The following is a 21,457-nucleotide window of genomic DNA, read 5'->3' on the forward strand; positions in this document are numbered from 1 at the left end:
GTGGCTGCATATATAGGCCGCCGCTTTCGGCCTAGCCGCCGTGCACACCGTTGCCCCTTACCTACACCAGCATACCAATGCCACCCATGCCGTGCAACTCAACTGTCTGTCTTTCTCCTCCCCGCGTCGCTCACCCACATGCGACCGCCACATCGTAGGCCTGCTCGTCCTCCTGGGACCGCCACTACCTCCTCGCTCACCTGCGCTAGCGCCACACCATGTCGCTTGTATGGCCCTAGGCTTGTGTCATTGGATTCGCATTTAGACGTGTGCATCGGAAAGAGAGTCTTTCTCCTCTAGTGCACACGTCTCAATGCGAATCCAACATAGAGGCATATGCCCTTAGGGGCAAATTTAACTTACTCGCCTAGCTAGGCGGCCATCGGAGATGAGCACAGAGGGCCATTCCAACCAAAACTGCCTCCAATTCTGAATCTGGATTTAAGTTGCAAAACAAACAATCAGCTTCATGGTGGGAGACTAACATTAAAATAGAGTTACTCCATGGTGGATTGGTGCTTTAGAGTTTTTTTTTCAGAGTTGAAGCTCTCCTAAACATCTATCACATGTAATTATGTCAAGAATCCTAGATCCAGCTGATCTCTGTCCATGCTCCGGCCATCGCGGCTGGTGGAAGTATCCTCTTCCTCGACGCGTCGGCACTGCCATCTGCCATTGTCCGCCTTTCCAAAGTGTCAACTTAGGGTCATTGGACGCACTGTTCATGAACACGGTGCTTGCGTTTGACTACACCAGAGCCACGTGACTATGTACACGCACTACGCACAGGACTAGGCAAGATACCATCACAATCCAATCCGATCAACAAGTAAGGGCCTTATGACCAAAACTTGTGTCCAATGGTCAGAAGTCTCAGAATTCACAAGTCAGAGACTCCTGTGCCCTCCACAAACTGATCCCATAATCAACCGTCAATTTCACGTTAACTTTCACTCCAAACCCTGAAAATATAAGCCAAATCCTTCCCTAAACTACTTTGGGATAATACTGCTATATACATCGTCGTCTTCGTAATTTTCGGTGTAGTACGCTGGACGCCTTCGTTCCTCTGGCTAGCAAACCGACCCATGGCAGACGAGTGGTGGAGCTCGACGCGTACTGCCGACGACGGCGGGTCGCCCTGCTCCACAGCTCCGGCCACGGACCAGCTGGACGCTGCCGCCCCGCCATCCTTCCTCGCTGATCCACCCCATCATATGGACTGGACGCAAGCCTACATGTAAGCCGAGAATTCTCATTTTTCTCAACTTGGCACGCACTCTCTCCACACGGTTACATGCGTGATGCATGGCGATTTGCGCGACGGACAGGGGCGGGAGAGCACCGGCGGCGGCAGAGGCGACCACCAGCTTCAACGCGCTGCTCCAGCTCCACGGCGACACTGGTCGCCACTTCCTGCCTGGTCAGCATCTCCATGCTGACGGCGCGGCGCCCGTGGCAGCAGCGTCGCAGAGCGCGTCGTCCCTGTACGCCGCCGGCAACCAGCTGTACTCCAGCTACGGCGGCGACGTGCCTGCGGCGGCAGCGCTGATGTCGAAGCCGCCGTTCCCGCAGCAGGAATTCTTTGGCTCGTCGACGCGGAATCTCGGCGACATGCCGGCAGCAGGGCCCATGACGACCAAGCCGCTTCTCTTGCAGGCCTTAGAACAAAAGGCTTTCAAGGTATGATACGGCCGGGTTCGCAGCGGCCGCGCGCCGCTGCTCGCTTCCGTTTGCACTCCCCTACTACTTGCCTAGCAGCTAGGGTTTCTTCTCACGCCTCGATGGGCCTCTGCCCTCTGGTGCAGTCCCATAAGGAACCTGAACAAGACGCTAGCTCCTCGGCGACGAGAAGTGTTCCCGGCTCACCTGCGCCAGCGAAGAAGCCCCGGATCGCGACGCCGTCTCCTTTGCCGACCTTCAAGGTGTGCACCGACCGAGCAGCTGTGACGCATGCAACCCGAAGATATTATATCATCTCGCACCTTCAATTATTCTGACACATCTTTTGATTTCCAGCTCAACATGCAATTCAGGCTAGATGCTCTTGTTAGCTATGATGATCTTTCAGCTGAACTATGATTGCCTTTGATTCTTGTCCGAGCGCAGGTGAGGAAAGAGAAGCTCGGGGACAGAATCACTGCTCTCCAGCAACTAGTCTCGCCTTTTGGAAAGGTACCCTTTCTAATTCCCCCCTTTAAGTTCTCCCTTGCTCGGCTTCCTTTAAATTCTGTATTTTAGCAAAAAAAAATCTAGCTCCAAGTTGATCAATGAACCTTGAAATCATTTTCGATGCGACGCATCGCATCGCATCACATCTGTGAATTTCAGACGGATACTGCATCGGTTCTTCACGAGGCAATTGAATACATCAGGTTCCTGCATGATCAAGTAGCTGTAAGTAACTAAGTATACGAATTCTATACTTTACCATGATCAAATAGCTGGAAAAGCTTGTGGTCAAAATGATTGACAAGCTGCAATATAATTTATGTGATTCGAGCTAATGAACCTGACCTCTGCACAGTCCCTGAGCTCTCCCTACCTGAGGTGTGGACGGCCTGTGCAGCAGCTACAACAACAACAGGTATCTAGTGTACAAGTGCAAAGTTCTTAGCCGTCAATTTGATCTACAATTAATAGTTATTTTTATTTCATTTGAACCTTGAAAAGTAAAAGTTACGTTTTCCTCCCGATGATAGATGAATTAACAAAGTTTCCTGTCAGGCGAAGGACGGCGACGAGGCGAAGGAGGACCTGCGAAGTCGAGGGCTGTGCCTTGTTCCGGTGGCGAGCACTACTTATGCAGTGGCTGCTAGCGAAACGGCGCCGGAGTTCTGGCCCTCTACCTTTGGGGGCACATTACGGTAGAGACAGAGACAGGTGTAGCTATGTAGGTATATATTTGTGTGTAAGGTGGTATTCTCATGTCAGTAAAAATCAGTGCTGAAGCAAAAGCAAATGGAAAAACCTGACCAGTCGATCACATTAGTGTGAGGGTGTTAATTTAGTTGTTGGATTGGATTGGAGAAAGGCAATGGCAAAAAAAGGGAAGAAACAAGATGGGAAAAATGTAAGATCACATGCACTTGGATTGTGCACACACGACCTGGAAAGTATTCAGAGGGGTAAAGGGTTAAGAACTTAAGATGGATGTATTTGTTGGGGGCAGGTTCAACAGAGAATGGTACTGATATTACAGAGTAAGCAACTTTCCAGAGAATAACTCTATTGGTACTTTGGTAGTATTTTGTATGGACAGGTTGGGGATGGAGGGGATATATGGTGGAAAGTTGCAAAAGGAGCGCTCAGCTTTGTAAGATATCGAGCCTGTTAGTCTTGTTTTTGAAGAAAAGGTTAATACAGATTATTAGACTAGCACATCGTATTGGTTATTGAAAAGTGTTCCTAGTACTTAGATATTAATTTAAAAACTCAAAAAGTCCTTCACTAACCTTGCACTCAACCTAGTCTGAAATTATTGTCTCCTATTTCAAACATTGATGCAACCTTTTTCCATGATGTTTTTTTTAATTTAGCGTGTTTTATAAGAATTTATTGTCTCCTATTCCAAGGTTCTTTTTTATCCGCCATAGATTGTGAAAGATAACATAGGCATGCATGATAAAATGGTCTGATTTAGGCTACCAGATGCTTAGAGGTTAATAGATTGAACCAAACTCATTTTTAGATTATGCAATTTCTAACTTAGATTGATCTAATCCAGTATCGTATGGCGTAAACATGTATGAACACTATCTATTTTAGACTCATCTAAGCATGAACATGCTAAAAGGACCCGTCTTAGAATTAATTGCCAACTTAAGACTAATAGATCATTCTAAACAGATCTACAACAGGCAATGAGTATAAAATTTTTACTATAGTTCAAGCATACAATAATTAGCCCACCATATAAATTTCACCACAATTGGGCCATAGAAACTGTAGCTATGAATTAATTACAGAAAAGCATAGATCTAAAGCTACAGCAAAAAAATTGTACTAAAGCATACCATATTATATATTCACTGTATAGATCTACTCATTTGGAGTCCAACAAAATTAGATTTTTTTATTTTGTGATTTTTCTGTGATTTACTATGATTTTTTAAAGATTCAGCCAAAATTAAAAAAAAAAGATAAAACCGCTTTTGAAAACCACTTATAACAGGCCAAAAAGGTAAAACGAACGATTTTAAAAGTTCAAGGATGTGGTTTATCTGGTTTTAAAGTTCCAGACGAAAAACAGACTTTCGCAAAAGTTGAGGATGTAACATTGACTTTTTCCTTTCTCAAAAGTTGCTGATGGCCCCCTTTGCACGTGAGCATGCAATCCTTCCGGTGTCCTTCTCGCGGCACGGCCCAAGTAAGCAGGCCGACACGCCATACAATTAACATACAATTAACAGTTGGACCAAGCCAGCGGTGGTCTTCCAAAAGGCCCTGGTAAGTGGGCCTAAATGATGAAGACATTCTTTTTTCCGTTCAGTAGCAAGCGAGACTGCGAGGGGAATACAGGGGCACCGGACACATGACAAGTGACCAAATATATGGGGCAAATGCACAATCCGAGTACCAAATTTCACAAAAGCAATACAACCGAAACCACCGCGACAACGTCGAACGTATGATATCACTCGTCGTCGTGTATGTGTAATTATGTATGCATAGGTGTATAATAGGTATGCGTGCGAGTATGGCAAGGCCATGGCGATCCATCGTCCGGGATAGTGCGAGCGATCAGGCGGAGCCGCCCTTGAGCTTCTTGGCGATGCCGGCGAAGTACTTGCCCTGGTGGAAGGCGTGCTCCAGCTCCACTTCCGTCGGCCACCGCGACCCGTCCCCGGCGAACGTGCCCGCGCCGTACGGGCTGCCGCCGTGCACGCTCTCCATGTCGAATATTTTGGCGCCGAACGTGTACCCCACCGGCACGAACACCATCCCGTGGTGCGTCAGCTGCGTCACCGCCGTCAGCCTGCAGACAAAGGGAAAACGTTACCCACTGCTGCTGCATCGATCAGTTGGTGCAAGCAATGCGAGGTGTGCCATGTGTGAGAAGCAGAGAGGTCAGGTGAGGTCAACGACGACGACGACTCACGGCGTGGTCTCCTGGCCGCCGCCCTGGGTGCCGGTGCTGAAGAAGAGGCCGGCGGGCTTGCCAGCCAGGCTCTGCTCCCGCCACAGCCCGCCGGTGGCGTCGAAGAAGGCCTTCATCTGTGACGCCATCATGCCGAACCGCGTGGGAAACCCGAAGAGGATGCCGTCGGCCTCCGCGAGCTCCTGCGGCGTGATGATCGGCGCGTCCGTCTTGGGTGGCGCACCCATCTTGCCGAGCACCTCCTCGGACAGAATTTCTGGGACCTTTGCATGTGAAATGAATGAAATTTGGTGGCGTTAAGTGATCATTTCAGACTCGTATAACACATTGGTTCTAGTTCCTGCCAAGCATCGATCAAATCCGAAGATTGCATCCTTGCTGACACCGACCTGCCATATTTTGACCTCCACGCCTTCAACTGACGCGGCACCTTTCTTGATCTCCTCAGCTAGCTTGGCAACATGCCCGTAGGTGGAGTAAAACCTATTGAGAAAATGGGAGTGTTTTTAGTGATGCCCAAGTACTAAAACGATCTAGTACAGGTCAGTATCTGACTTTCAGTAAATACACAATTCGCATTCAACAGGAAACATTATGAATGAATAGACTAAAGTAGGGAACCAATGGAGGCTAAATATTGACAACAGATTATAAGTGTCAATTAGGTATTTCGGTGTAAAGATGTATTGGAATGAAACAAGTGTTCCCCATCTTTTAATCAAAAGTTTCTAGATGCTCTTACTTTTTGGGTAGTTGGACAATCTCATTCAGGCAGCAAAACTAAGGCATGGGTGGATTATTATTACTTACACCAAACGATATTAGAGTGGTTGTTTATCCTTTTAACATGTCACATAGATGTGACTTCAAATAAAGAGATGTGATGTGGATTGAAAGCTACACCGTGGCTTGCCAATAACAATATGATGGTTGCACCAAGTACAGTATTAAACAATGAAACAGTCAACTATATGCTAATTTTTTTGCTGCTCAGAAGCGACATCCTGTGAGTTGTTACTCAAAATTGAAATTATGTATGTTCCATGGTGAATTGTACTTAAGAAGCCAAATGGACTGCAAGCCATGTTATCTGGAAATTAGATTTTACGAAACAAATACGCAAGAGATGCAGAATTGTGCATCAAGAAAGGGTCCATGTGTTGAAGTGAAAGTGGGAAGCAACAAGAGGTAGCAAACATGCATGCCCATCAGCAGACAGAGTGGGATTGTACTGTTGCAGTGGAAAACTCACATCAACAGAAAAGGGCATCCGTGGATTTCATAATTGCCCACAAGAGAAAAGTAATGTATCATTGAGGTGACGCATTCTAGAAGTTTGCATGTAGACCCGGAGACTAAATCACAAAAAATTTAAAAGGAAAAGGGTACATATAATGACTGATGCATTTTGATCTTTTCAACAAACGAGAAACTGAACATGATGTCGTTTTTTCACTGTGTAAACAGAAAGTAGATTCATAGGAGTAAGTTTCACATTTATGTTAGGATTTCCATCTCAAACAACCGATAGAAACTAAATATGATAAAGATGCATAAGTTGAAAACAAAGTGAAATGCATTATAATTGTAACTCGTTGAGCTCATATACAAATTTCAACTTCAACGTGATAGATTAACCTTGAGTTCAGTTATTTGAACAGTGGTTCACTTTGCCTAATACACATGTAGATTCCATATTTTAAATGTTTTAGTTCTCCTTTTATATTTTTTTGAAAGTAATTTCTATAAAAAAAAAGGGTGTTCAGTTGTACTACTAAAAGCAGGAGAGAAACAAAAATCGCATTGCTAAATAAAATGTCATTTTGCTCTCAGCAGCAGGTGGGAACAGGGAGTTGGTGAAGATGTCATACATGACTAAATGAAATGTTTCTCAAAGCAGCCGTCCTTGATAGCAGTAACCTAATCAATCGGCGTGAGTCCCACCAATTAGGCTATTATTACTGATTATATGAGAGTCCCACCTATTAGGCTATTATTACTGATTATATGAGAGTCCCACCTATTAGGCTATTACTGATTATATATTTATATGAGCGACCAGTATCTTCCTCTCTTTAAAGGGGTAGTGCAACATGACTACAAATCATTGCAAGAACACTCGCGGCGACAACGCCAATATCACCAGGCCGCAAATTAAATCTACCAGCGTTTCCACGGCACAAGGAAAAGATTTCAAGTAAAGCTAAGAGCCCATGACTAGTGCTGGTGCAGTGCAGGATACGTTCGTTTCCACCGTTTGAGCCCCCAATCAAGGCATAACAGAGGGGCCAGGGCCTAACCCCCGTGAACGTGATCGAGACATTGACAGCCGAAAACCGAACCCAAATTATTCAGTATCCTAAATCCTCCCCAACTGCCTAGGTTCATTGATCCTGGACACAGTCGCGATGATGGAGACTGAAACCTTGAAGTATCACTGGACGTAGCAGAGCAAAAATAGGAACATGGTGGCATGCAATTTCTGAATACGGGAGTACTCCGATCGATTCGAAACAACTAAGTCCATCGCTCATGCGGTTTGATCGATCTGAACTTACGAAGGCATCTCCGGCGGCTTTGTTTAAGATTCGTAACGGGAAAAAAGAACATACAAGTACGTAGCTAGGGCATGCAATGGGGGCGATTCAGTAAGCGGGAGGGCGGGGCGGATACTTACACGACGTAGACCTTGACCGCCATTGGAGAAGGGTCGGAGCTACTCGGATCTGAGATCTGGGGCCTGGAGGCAGGGGAAGGAGGCCGCAGGCCGCTGGGGTTCTCTCTTCTCTTTGTTTAATGTGTTCGAGGAATGCAGTGTGCAGGTGGTGCGGGGAAGTGGGGAGAGAGTATTTATAGGACCACACCACCCGGGCTAGCGTCCGGTTTGACCCGCAGGCGAGGTGGTGGCGTGGTGCCAAGTGTGATCCAGCGTGGCGGGCGCCACGTCAGCTTAATAGTACGTCACGGTTGCATCATCAGAACGCTCAAGTCAATCAAGATAAATAAAGGAAGCAGAAATTCAGGACCAAAGAATCAAGCTTGTACCTCTGTACGTGAATAAACAGCTTCAGCGGCAGTGAATATTGCCGCGTGCATTAGCTGAGCTTCGACAAGACCAACCGCGTCCAATATGGCTGGGTAATTCTAGAGCACAGAGAGCTTCCTTTGGATCACAGCAAACTCCGTATTCAGTTTCTGCAGGCTTTGTGGTAAAAATAACTCCTGCGCTGTGAAGAAGGCCGGGTTTAATATATCGCCATATCGGAATCACGTCAGGATGCCTCCATGACAGTAGTATCTCACAGTCACCACCAACAACCATGACGGTGACAGGCAAAGGCTCTGGAAGCGGCATGTTAAGGCAGGTGGCAGGCAAAGGATGCAGGGACTTCAATTCAGTTCTTCAGCATGGTTTAATCCAAGCGTGCAAAGGACTGCAGGGTGGAGGACCTGAAATTCTCAACCATGCAATTGGTTACTCACCGTATCACATTTTTTTAGATGAATATTGGTTATTGTTACGAACGCCAAACTCGTCGCCTCCTGTAGTTGTCAAGCCAGACCATCAGCAGCAGGTTTTAAGCTAGGCTCTCGCTGTTTTCCTTTTTCCCCTTTCCTGGAAAGGAATATCAGGAGGACCGAGGCCGTCGTCCCTGCATTGTTCGATGCGTTGCGTCATCTTGGGCCGGCGTGCAGGGCGAGCATTCATTTCATCCATGCTTCTGATCTCTCACCTCTCACGTATCTTTGTTGTAAAGCAGGAGCCTCAATGATGGCCGCCGGAGGCAAAGAAGAACCCGTGCCGCCGACGGATTGGCGCGACGCCTGCTAGACTGGTTGCCCCGGTCCTGGATCGGGGCCACGCAAGGTGAGTTGACGCGTGCATGGATGTGGCCTTCGTCTTCGCCTGTGGGCTTGTGGCTTCACCCTCAAGCCTGTCTCTGCATCCATCATTCGCGATGGTTTCTGCTCCTCTTTCGGCCGCCGGCCTAGAGATCCTCACGCTCCCGGCCATCGTCTGCTTCTGCTTAGAGGGAGGGCAAGCACGCATGGTGGATCTCTAGCTCGTGGTCACCGACACAGAGGAGGAAATGATGTGATCTGTTGAGAGTTGAGACACGCATAAGTTTTTTTTTTTTATCACATCGCCCAGTGCCCCAGTTTGAGTACGTACAAGTCTAGCGCAACGCAGCCCAGCCAAGACTTCCTACTCCTACTCCGTAGTTCAGAAGCAGTGGGCCCTTTTTCTCGAGGAGAATGGCCCAATTCTTGGAAGAGTCAACAACGTTCGTGATATGGATTGAAAGTTATATGGCCCAGCCATGGCCCATGATCTAAGAGGCCTAATGCTGCCAAAACTCGACCAGCCCAACACAGACCAGCTTACACCATCTAGGCCCGACGAATTTGTTCATATGGGCCTGACGGGAAGCCTCGCAGGGCCCAGATCTACCACTTCGCAAGAAACAAAACCGCAGTGTCCGTCCCATTGGCAACGACGGACTGACCTGACCAACAGTCATACGGATGCTGTCGTCTTGTCCACCGCCTGCGAGCTCGTTGCTCCGCTAGACGCTAGTTGCCTAGTTCACTCGCCGCGATGTCGCCCAACCACCAGCTCCGCCTCGCCGCGGCTCTTCCTCTGCTGCTGCTTCTCCCCGCGGCTTCCACCGCCAGGGACACCATCGCGCCGGGCCAGCCGCTCCGGGGAAACGACACGCTCGTCTCGTCGGGCGCCGGCAGCTTCGTGCTGGGCTTCTTCTCCCCGCCGGGCTCCAACAATACCTACGTCGGGATCTGGTACGCCAAGGTGCCCATCCGCACCGTCGTCTGGGTGGCCAACCGCGCCGCCCCCGTCCGTGGCCCCGCGGGGGACAACGCCGGCGCCACGCTCTCCGTGTCCAGCGAAGAATGCGCGCTCGCCGTCGCGGACGCCAACGCCACGGTGGTGTGGTCGTCGGCGTCGGCGTCCCCGCGGCCCGGATCCGCGGCCTCGGGCGGCGGCGGCGGGCCATGCACGGCGCGGATCCGCGACGACGGCAACCTGGCGGTGTCGGACCAGCGCGGGCGCGTGGTGTGGCAGGGGTTCGACCACCCCACCGACACGCTGCTCCCGGGGATGCGGCTCGGGGTGGACTTCGCGGCCGGGACGAACATGACGCTGACGGCGTGGGCGAGCCCCTCCGACCCGTCGCCGAGCGCCGTGGTGGCGGCGATGGACACGTCGGGCGACCCGGAGGTGTTCATCTGGAACGGGCCCACCAAGGTGTGGCGGTCGGGGCCCTGGGACGGCGTGCAGTTCACGGGCGTCCCGGACACCGTCACCTACAAGGGCATGGGGTTCAGCTTCCGCTTCGTCAACGACGGGCGCGAGGCCACCTACAGCTTCCAGGTCCGGGACGCCGGCATCGTCTCCCGGCTGGCGCTCAACAGCACGGGCGGCGTCGTCGGCGGTGGTGGGTTGATGCAGCGGTGGACGTGGCTGGAGGCCACCGGCGCGTGGGGACTCTACTGGTACGCGCCCAAGGACCAGTGCGACGCCGTGTCCCCGTGTGGCCCCAACGGGGTGTGCGACACCAACAAGGTGCCCGCCTGCTCCTGCCTCCCCGGGTTCACGCCGCGGTCACCCGCGTCGTGGGCGATGCGGGATGGCCAGGACGGCTGCGTCCGCGCCACGCCGCTCGACTGCGGCTCCAACCGCACCAGCAGCACCGACGGGTTCGCGCCGCTGCCGCACGCCAAGGTGCCCGACACGACGCGGGCGGTGGTGGACTTCGGCTCCAGCCTGGACCAGTGCCGGCAGCGGTGCCTCAGGAACTGCTCCTGCACGGCGTACGCCAGCGCCAACCTCACAGGCGCGCCGGGCCACCGCGGCTGCGTGTTGTGGACCGGCGGCCTCGAGGACCTCCGCGTGTACCCTTCTTTCGGCCAGGAACTCTACCTCCGGCTCGCCGCCGCTGACCTCGGTACGTCGCACCTCACTTGTCGTCTACGCACGTACGCATGTTTGGTTGTTTAGGCGATCATAAAATTTAGTCACATCGAATATTTAGATAATAAAGAGCATTAAATATATATTAATTATAAAACCAATTATATAGATGGAGACTAATTTGCGAGACGATTTTTAAAGCTTAATTAATATATCATTAACACATGTTTACTGTGGCACCACGTTGTCAAATCATAGATTAATTAGGTTTAAAAGATTCGTCTCGCAAATTAGTCGCAAGTTGTGTAATTAGTTTCGTATTTAGTATGTCTATTTTCTTTAAAAAAAAAAAGGAAAACAAATTATTATTGATGCGGTCCTTCCGTTGTTCCGTACAAAAATGCATGCTGGTTGGTGAGAACTTGTACACGACCTTCTTCCGTTCTGTCGTACAAGTACAATGATGCACGCATTTTGGTTGGTGATGAGTGGAAAACGTGGCACCAGCCTTCCTTTCCTTGAGTTTACCACGTTTTACCCTTTTTACAGTACAGTAGATGTGCAGAAAAGCACGCACTAGGGTTATGCCAAGTAGCACCTGAGAAAAGACTAGAGCATCTTTTAGTTCCTGGAATAATTTCATCAGTATCTGTAGTTCGTCCCCATCAAATCAAACAGTAACGAAGGAACATCAACATACTGTTGGAACGTCCCCTTCGATCAGTACTACGCCAGTCGTGTACATCCATGATCAATCCCCACCAACGAACGCAGGGTTAAGATAGATAGACAGATGGCTAGTGGCTTTACCGTGACGAAATAGATTCCGTTCCAATCAATTCTGGCCCTCTTGAGAAGACTTCATCTCGGTGCCTGTCATAATCACGCAGACACACACACACAGTTCATAATCCACACTGCCGAACGTGCCAACAAAGCAGTAGGCCTGTTCACACGAACTTATAAGTTAGGATGTACAGTATTTTTCTCTCGGAAGCCCCCGGAATTTTTCTCTCGGAAGCCCCCGGGCCTGCAGCAGCGCAAGCCACCAGCATGATATTTCCGTGTTGCAGCAGCGCAAGCCACCAGCAGGCATGCCTACCATCGAACCCGCGTGAAACCTTGTCGCGTGGTGCACGAGTACAAAGCTGGCAAGGGCGAACGATGGTGACCACTTGCTGGTAAGGTTTCTTAGGGACCATGATGACGAAGAATAACGAAACGTTGAGAGCAACGGATTAATACCAACGTAGGAGTATTAGACCAATGAGTCAACAATGTCTAAATCAGCGCTTGTGTGGTCCTCAAATCTAGACTTGTAATCGTGGTTTTCGCATGAGGTTGCTGTGTTAACCTCCAAACATGAGGAATGACAGAAATGTTTTGGGTCTCTTTCTTGTTTCTTCTCATTACGAGTCAATCAAACAAGGAAACACCCCAAAACACCCTTCCTGCCATGGGGATAGCGACTAAAGTTTTTTTAAGCTATATATTGTGAATGATATTCAAATTCAACTAGAAGAGAAGCTAAAAAAATAATAATAAAAAACTAGCCAAATTTTGCAATGCGTGTTGCGTGCCTGAAAGAAAAATACATTGGATTTATAAAGGATAAACCTGAAATCTTTACTTCTCTGTTTGCGGCAAGCCTGCAGCTATAAAAAAAACTTGAGAAATTGCATCATTGCTAGTGAACAAGCTAAGGAAGATCCTACTGAAGACGTTATGCTTCCTGCAATAAACATGAAAGTTGTTGCAACTAAGTACCGTTAACATCATGTATGCCCCATTTTAAACAGAAATTTAAATCATCAAAGAACTTAGCTGAGCATGCATGGACATACCTGGAATAGATGTCGTATTCACAGGCCAATAATTGCCCTGGAAGCTCTCACACAACACAAGTATGAGGTATGAAACCATCTCAAGTGAAAGACCTTTTTCAATATCAAGCAATAAGTGGTCCAAAGTCCAGGAAATGTCACATGCTGATGCTGACTCTGAAACATAGTACTTCACTTTTTTTATATAGAAAATGGAAAAAAAATCATAGTACTTAACTGCACATGCTTTCCAGCAATATCATTATGGCCCCGTTCGGCTTGCTGAATCTTGGCTGGAACTGGCTGAAAAACATTGTTTTGGCTGAATTGTTGGGAGAGAAAAACACTGTTACGGCTGAAAAAACAAGCCGAACAAGCCGGTTTCTGGATAAGCCGAACGGGGCCTATATCATAAGCTTAAGGGCTATATATAATAAAGAAAACAAAATATCATAGTCTTTTCCTGCAAATGTATTGCCAGAATGAAAAGGGAGACACTTTTTGTTTGGTACTTAAGCTCATCTTAACTATATGGGGACTCCAGGACCCGTTCATAGAACAAGTCCTGCTATGTGCATGAACAAATCTTTCTGGAATTTTCTTTTATGATAGAACACGCATTACATCCACTAAAAAAATTGTACTGATTCTGTGTGTTTCTTGTTTAACACATGTGCATTAGATTGGGGAAAATGTTGTAATGTAACCAGTTTTAATAAGAATACACAGCAATTAAATTTATTCAATGGAACTCAAGAGTAGGAAACGGATCGCCTGGAAGGCTGCAACAACACAAAAAAAATATCAAAGTTACTTAGGATTAGCACCATATGCTCCAAATGAAAGAACACCAAGCAAGAATATCTAATCAACATACTACATACCTGGATGATTTGTTACTGTCACAAAGGGTGTTAGTTGTTTCCTTTACAACTAGCAGGTTAAGAATGGTCCATGTGAACGTTAGATCCAAACTGTAGCAGAAAGTAGTACTCAAATCCAAAGTGAGCACTAGGTTCTGTCGTGTGGCAGGGCAGTGCTTTTTTTCTGGGGTCAAGATGGTACTGCAGTCCTCTTTGCTTTCTAACACCATCACACGATTTAAGCCTTGTTTAAATTCAGGTTGTAAAATTTTGGGGTGTCATATCGGGTGTCACATGAGAGTGACGTATGAGGTGTTTGGATACTAATAAAAAAATAAATTACAAAATCCCTCAGTAATCCGCGAGACGAATTTATTAAGTCTAATTAATCCATCATTAGCACATGCGTTACCATAGCACCACATTGTCAAATCATCGACTAATTAGGTTTAAAAGATTCGTCTCGCAAATTAGTCATAAACTGTGCAATTAGTTATTTTTTAGTCTATATTTAATACTCCATGCATGTGTGAAACATTTGATAGGATAGGGAGTAAACTTTAGGGGATGAACTAAACGGGGCCTTAAAGGCTAGGCACAGGTATTTCCCTGCCTCTTTCCAGCTGAATTGTTGGTACTGTCTACTGTGTATGGAACCCAAGCATTATTCTTAAACTGCAGATCACCCCCCTTCTTGCATGAACATTGCAGCATCTGTTTCCATGTCAAATTTCTGCACTGTTAGTGCCATTATATTCGTGGATGGGTCCGTCTCTCAATTGCTAAAATTCACTGGTGCGCACCACATGGATCTGGACCCATTCCATAAGGCCCATAAGGCCAGCTCATCATCATGCAGATACTTTGGATGAGAATCACATAGTTGGACCAAGTGTGCCAACAGTGATAACACCCGTCTTCTCTTTCCACTGCAATATCATGAAGAACCCTTTTTGCATATGAACATAGATTGTGAATCATATGCGAGGCATCCCATGTTCACGGTCCAGGGTAGGTGTGCCCTCTGTGTAGCATGCTGTGTTCAGTTCAATATACCTGGACCACAGATTTAAAGATTTTGATAATTGGGCAGTACATGACCACCAATTGTAGTTGATCCCATGGTAAGCAAAGGTTGCATAAATTATTTGATGCAACAAAGTGTTCCATCCATTGTTAAGAATGCTCTGCAGCAACCATCAAGGAGTGAGCACTTCAAATATTATGCACCATATACTAGATCTGCTCCATAAATTCTGTATCATGCAATACAAAAGATCTACTGGCCATGGACCTGAAATAATATTTCTAGATTCACTCGCCTCACTTTCAATGTAGATATTCTAAACCGAAAATTTTATCATGAAGCTTTCATTCTTAGCGGTAGCAATATGCAATTCTACTCTCTTGTCAAATACTCTTCCACTCAGTAACCCTATCAATGTTTACATATTTATCAGAATATAGTCAGAATCCATAATTAGCTTCACCGTAATTTCTAAGCCAGATAGAAAATTGTAGGTATCGATAAGCGTATGATTAAACTTATTATTTATGATTTGCTGTGCAGCTTCAATGGGCAAGTCAAAGAAAAAGGTCAGTATGGTGGTTGCAGTTGTTGTGAGCATAACTGCTGCCCTGGCAGTTCTTCTAGCAATCACAGGGTTTTTCATTTGGAGAGCAAAGAAAACAAAAGCAAGAAAACCAGGTGACATACTATCACTAGACTGTTGACGTCCCCAAAAGGGATGACAAAACATACATCAATGTAAACTTGTTGCTTGATGTAATTTTAACTCTGGTGTTTTCATAGGATCAGCCATATGGACAGCTGGTTCACGCAATAAGGATGGGAGTGAAGGTAAGGATCATGGGGATGACCTGGAGCTACCAGTATATGATTTCGAGACAATAGCAGCAGCCACGGAGGGTTTCTCAACTGAGAATAAGCTTGGTGAAGGTGGCTTTGGACCTGTATATAAGGTACAGATCTTAACCTAAATGATAGTGTGTAGTATACTTACATCTTAAACAATTAGAAACAGTTTGAAGTGGCACCAGGATGGCTCAGCTGCTGACTAAATTTAACACCGGCATTTCAGCACGCACAACATTTTCAAGCATTTCCAAATAGATTGTTCTTTCGTGTAATGATGTATACAATGCATCACTGGTAGTCCATAAAATAGAATGAGGTATTATTCCTTCCAAAAACATTTGTGGACTTAGTCTCACTACAAGCCTATAATTGGAAATGCATGACCACATAACTACAGGGTAAGCTTGAGGATGGACAAGAAATAGCTGTTAAAACACTTTCAAGAACATCAACACAGGGTCTTGAGGAATTCAAGAATGAGGTTTTGTTGATAGCTAAACTCCAGCATCGGAATCTTGTTCGACTAATTGGATGCAGCATTTCTGGACCAGACAAGATACTTATATATGAATACATGGAAAACAAGAGCTTGGACTTCTTTATGTTTGGTATGCCCTTAACCTTTCTGAGCGAAAAAATTCAAAAACTATCAACAAATAAATAACAACCTATCTTTGTTACCAGACACAACCAAGAGCAAGCTACTTGACTGGCAAACACGATACCGTATAATTGAGGGAATTGCCCGAGGTTTACTGTATCTTCACCAGGACTCGAGATATAGAATCATCCACAGAGATCTCAAGACAAGCAACATTCTTCTGGATAAGGATATGACTCCTAAAATTTCAGACTTCGGCATGGCTAGAATGTTTGGCAGTGATGATACAGAGATCAATACTCTCAGAGTAGTTGGCACATAGTAAGTAACCACCTGATCAGACATGTCAATCAACTAATATTGTCTGTGCAATTGTATTGAATGTCCTAACAATAATGGCATTTACATGGTTTACAGTGGTTATATGGCTCCCGAATACGCAATGGATGGGGTGTTCTCGGTGAAATCAGATGTATTTAGCTTTGGTGTTATAGTGCTGGAAATCATTGCTGGTAAAAGGAACCGAGGTGTCTACAGCTACTCCGGCCACCTCAACCTTCTAGCACATGTGAGCATCCATCCAACTCAACAATTGCTCACAAGTAAAGACCACTGAATTCAAATTGACATCAATTTTGTAACTGTTTCTGAATATTTACCAGGCCTGGAGCTTACTGAACGAGGGGAATGGCTTAGATTTAGTCGACGAGAATCTGAATGGCTCCTTCAACTCAGATGAAGTGCTAAAATGCCTCAAAGTGGGGCTTCTATGCGTGCAAGAGAACCCAGACGACCGTCCCCTGATGTCCCAGGTGCTGATGATGTTGGCCAGCACTGACACTGCCTCGTTGCCGACTCCCAAGCAGCCAGGCTTCGCTGCAAGAAGAGCTGCGGCTGAAGACACATCGTGGAGCAAGCCTGACTGCAGCATCGTGGACAGCATGACCATCACAATGGTTGAAGGTCGGTAGAAAGCAATGTCCTATATATATGAGCACAAGACGTATAGTGTAGAGTACTAGAGTGGCATCTCTGCTTTGTTATCTTGTTTGACAAATGTAGAAATGTTTCCAAAAAAAGATGTAGAAATCCGGGAAAGTATAGTTTTGTGACTTGTGATTGTTTACTTCTAAGAACGAATGTAATTTATGTGCAAAATTGTACAATTCATCCTAATATTGAAAAGAATATAGTGATTGTAGAACAAAATGAAGGGGTTGGCAGAGTGAAACCTCAACTCACATTGCACTGTGGGCGGTGCCAAGAGTCAGAGACCAACAATCCGCTTATCTCCTAGATTCAGTCTCCCTCTCTCATCTGAACTACATGAGAGAGGCTGGCGAAATTGCAAAACGACGCAGTCGACCGAATCGGGATACTACCCGCGCATCCTCAGAACGTACGTCGAATGCACGCACCTCCGCTGCTCACCTCCTCGCCTCGCGCCTCCGCCTCTGCCTCCGCACCCTGCCCCGCAGCCACATGCCCACATCATCCATCCAGTCATCAATCCCCCCAAACTCGCGCGCCCAAACCACTAGACAGTGGACACGCCAATGCGCGACCGCGGTGCCCAGCGACGGGCGTTGCTCTCCGCGCCCTGGACTACTTGCCGCAGTCCAGCGGCGTGAGGCTGAGCAAGGCCGGCGGAGGGCAGGCCCCAAAAGGCCGTTCAAATCGCCACGATTGGTTTCTGCTTTCCTTTTTTTAATGATAATTTCTGCTTTCCTCTGGGCACGACAACTCGGCCTGCAGACAGACCTGGGCCTTGTTTAGATCACCTTCAAATTCCAAGTTTTTTCACTCTCTCTCTATCACATCAATTTTTAGCCGTTTACATGGAGCATTAAATGTGGGTAAAAAAAATAACTAATTGCACAGTTTAGTTGAAAATCACGAGATGAATCTTTTGAGCTTAGTTGGTCCACGATTGGACAATATTTACCAAATAAGACGAAAGTGCTACTATTCATCGGGTTGCAATTTTTTACAATCTAAACATGGCCCTGCATTCATCACACACAAAAATGTCATGTCCTCCTCAGCCATACGAAAGCCCGAGTTGGGTGTGTTTGATAGCGGCCGGTCACATCGAAGGTTTAGGCAAGGACTAAAGATGAGTTAATTATAAAACAAATTGCATAAACGGTGACCGATTTGTGAGACAAATTTATTAAGTCTAATTAATTCATAATTAACATATATTTACTGAGTCATCACATTCGTTAATCATGGACTAATTAGGTTAAATAGATTCGTCTCACAAATAGCCTTTATTTATGCAATTAGTTTTGTAATTAATCTATATTTAATATTTTTAATTAATATCAAATACCCGATGTGACATGGACTAAAATTTAGTCTCATAGATTGGTCCGATTTACTTTAAATAGTTTTGACTCATGCCTTGTTTAGATCACCTCCAAATTTCAAGTTTTTTCACTCTCTTCATCACATCAATTTTTGAACGTATGCATGGAGCATTAAATGTAGGTAAAAAAAAACTAATTACACAGTTTGGTTGTAAATCACGAGACGAATCTTTTGAGCCTAGTTAGTCCATGATCGGATAAAGTTTGTCAAATACAAACGAAACGTGCTACAGTATCCACATTGCAAAAATTTGCAATCTAAACAAGGCCTCACATGGCTTCACGCCATCCATCCTACCTAGCAACATGTCAGACACTGTCGATGTTTTACCACTGATAGCCTACCACGGGGGTACCCGGGACAGTTGTTCGGGCTTCGGCGAATAGCGGAATTCGACGGTTACGCAAAGAGACTCACGATTTATATGGTTCAGGCCCTCGACTTGGTCGAGTAATAACCTTACGTCCAGTTTTGGTGTTTAGCCTGTTTGCGTTGTATTGCTTTGAGTATCGGGTATGCGTTCTCTTCTTACAATGGGTACCCTCACCAGCCCTTTATAGTCCAGGCGCTGAGAGGCGTTGTTTGTGTCCTATTCGGATACAAGGTCAGAGTCCTAAGCTACGCTTCGGGCATCTTTCCTTGTATAGTTTGAGTTGGAGTTTCGGTTTTGCACGTTGCTTTGCTCCGCGTTCTTCTTGGCGATTGGGCTGTAGGCCTTGTTACCAAGGCCTACCTCCCTGCAGTATGGTCTATGGGGGGCCCGTAGGGTTCCCCATCGATAAGCCCTCGAGCATTTCATGATTGAGCTTCAAAGGCCGAGTTGTTGTAGTTTTGATCCGGCCGGGTTCTTCTTGAAGTGAAATCTTGAGATGGTCTTCTTTGATTCTTCTTTTGGCTGATGTACACTTTTGCTTGATGTCCTCCGGGTTCTTTTTCCTTTGAGTGCAGCGAGTGCAATTTTGCACTCATTGAGTGTAGCCCCCGAGCCTCTTGTTTTTTTGTACAAAAAAAGCTGGAGGGTCAAAAAATTTGAAAATATGTTTTTCTGTGGTAGGTACTTGCAGCCCTCGAGCCTTCTCCAGGTTCTTTTCTGTTGAAAGGAAGCCGGAAGAAGGGTCTTGATTTGTACTCCTTTGGTCTTTGTCTTTTGCTGGTCATGAATGGGTTTTGTATAGCCATGAGTGAGCGTCTTCTTTTACTTTTTATCAGAAATCTTGCTTTTGGGCACTATTCACCTTTGTTGCTTTGCTCTTTTGTTCTTTTCCTCTCTCTTTCTTGTGATATTTAGCCTTGTTTACCTCTGGTTTGCTATAAATACCTTCTTTGTTGGTTGTGGTTCTACCTTGAGTAGAAAAATTCTTCAATTCTTTTTACATTCGTAGATATGCAGGTGTGTGAGGTTGAGCAGCCCCCGGGCTTATGCTTGGTTGGTAATGATCATGCTGCTCTATCTGTTCTTCTGCGTCCGAGCTGCCGCTGCTGCCGCCACTAGGTTCCTTATTGCAATATTTAAGAATCTTGTCTCTATCTTATGTCTGAGTTTATCCGGTCTTGTTTGGCCGTCTGTAACCTTTGTATGTCTTCGATCAATGAGATTTATAATTTTTCTCTGTCCGAGTTCTTTTTCAACTGTAATCCTTTGACACTGTAATTTTATATATGATCCTTCACATGTCTCCGAGTTGTTTGTTCGGCTGCTTATTGCTGCTGTCATTCTGGTTGTTGGAGAATTCAATGTGTCTTCATGGGTTGTATTGCTGCTGTGGAATATTCTCTTGGATATGCTTTATCTTGTACTGTGGCTGTTCTGGGTATGTACTGTTCCTTCGTGATGGTCTAGTCACATCTGATTTTTTACTGAAGTCCTAGCTCTGCAGTGGTTCACGTGGTTGTCCTTTTGGAGTTCTTTTTTCTTCCATGAGTCTGGCATATGTGCATCTGAGTTGTGCTATAAATATGGCCTCTTGCTGATACCCTGTTGTGCAGTTTCTTCTTCTTCTTTTTGTAGTCATGGATATTATAGTTTGGGAGCTTGACGAGCCCCTGGGCCTATTCTCTTTCTTCTGTTTTCTTCTGCTAGTAAATGATGTAGGTCTTGTTATAGAGACTAGTAGCAGGCTAGTCTTGAGGTGGTATTTAGCTGTAAGGGATATTGAGGCAAATGGTGTAGGACTTGTGATGTGAGTGATGCATGTTGCGTTGCCTCATCTTCCAGTGCCTACCCTTTCTTTTTTGTTCTTCTTACAGTGATGATTGGCGCGTGTTCTGGCTTGTTCTTCGACAGTCCGTTGTAGATCAGTCATTATTCAGTCTTCTGCTGTGCCATTTAGGTTCAGTCCAATACAGATCAGCACGTGTTGAGAGATGGTGCCGAGTTCTTCCATATTGACGTGGTTGTCGTTGTTAATCTTGGATGACTTGTGGGTGCCTTCTTTGTCACCTATAGCAATCTTGGATGTGCGCCTTTCCTTTGGAGAAAAGTACGTTCGAGTTGTTTTATCCTGCCTGGTAATATCGAATCTTGGTTTGAGGGTTGCAACCTCATGCTGAATGATTTCCTTTGCTTTCTTCGTCGAATTCATCAGATCTTGTATTCTGTTGTAATCTCAATGTACCTTTGATGAAATGAAAAAAATATTCCTTTCTGCTCTGTGACCGAGTTGTTTATTGATGTGGCCGAGCTCTTTTGTATGTTTGTACTGTGGTGTTTTGTCATGACTGACTTGTTGCATCCTTCTTTCATGGTTGCCTCGTTGTGAATGTGTTAATTCGTCATGTATCCGTTATAGTCTGAATGGACCGTTGCCTTTTCGTTTTGTGTGCACGGTAATTGTGGAACGGTAACTTTGAAGGGCTTCTTCGGGCAATCCGCGTGATTTTGGGCC

The 21,457-nt window shown here is 46.0% G+C and overlaps 3 protein-coding genes across 4 annotated transcripts; 2 read left to right on the forward strand and 1 right to left on the reverse strand.

Annotated features, from left to right (window-relative positions):
• Positions 1-489: 489 nt before the first annotated feature.
• On the forward strand, positions 490-3,355 carry LOC136511876 (transcription factor bHLH112-like). The gene is made up of 7 exons (XM_066505900.1): positions 490-1,240; positions 1,332-1,683; positions 1,809-1,925; positions 2,110-2,175; positions 2,332-2,397; positions 2,528-2,587; positions 2,728-3,355. The coding sequence occupies exons 1-7, from the start codon at positions 1,089-1,091 to the stop codon at positions 2,869-2,871; spliced, it is 957 nt and encodes a 318-aa protein (XP_066361997.1). The 5' UTR covers positions 490-1,088; the 3' UTR covers positions 2,872-3,355.
• Positions 3,356-4,542: 1,187 nt separating this feature from the next.
• LOC136511877 (NAD(P)H dehydrogenase (quinone) FQR1-like) lies at positions 4,543-7,934 on the reverse strand. The gene is made up of 4 exons (XM_066505901.1): positions 7,779-7,934; positions 5,491-5,584; positions 5,102-5,364; positions 4,543-4,978 (listed from the first exon to the last, which is right to left on the reverse strand). The coding sequence occupies exons 1-4, from the start codon at positions 7,799-7,801 to the stop codon at positions 4,744-4,746; spliced, it is 615 nt and encodes a 204-aa protein (XP_066361998.1). The 5' UTR covers positions 7,802-7,934; the 3' UTR covers positions 4,543-4,743.
• Positions 7,935-9,453: 1,519 nt separating this feature from the next.
• On the forward strand, positions 9,454-17,430 carry LOC136511868 (receptor-like serine/threonine-protein kinase SD1-8). Of its 2 annotated transcripts, none has more exons than XM_066505893.1 (7): positions 9,454-11,067; positions 15,290-15,427; positions 15,533-15,702; positions 15,996-16,206; positions 16,283-16,520; positions 16,617-16,767; positions 16,862-17,430. In XM_066505893.1, the coding sequence occupies exons 1-7, from the start codon at positions 9,702-9,704 to the stop codon at positions 17,168-17,170; spliced, it is 2,583 nt and encodes an 860-aa protein (XP_066361990.1). In that variant the 5' UTR covers positions 9,454-9,701; the 3' UTR covers positions 17,171-17,430. The 2 variants fall into 2 exon arrangements, with proteins under 2 accessions (XP_066361990.1, XP_066361991.1); XM_066505894.1 differs by having other exon boundaries at positions 15,539-15,702.
• Positions 17,431-21,457: the final 4,027 nt, after the last annotated feature.

Source organism: Miscanthus floridulus, chromosome 16 (assembly GCF_019320115.1).
Source record: "Miscanthus floridulus cultivar M001 chromosome 16, ASM1932011v1, whole genome shotgun sequence".
NCBI classification, from domain to species: Eukaryota; Viridiplantae; Streptophyta; class Magnoliopsida; order Poales; family Poaceae; genus Miscanthus; species Miscanthus floridulus.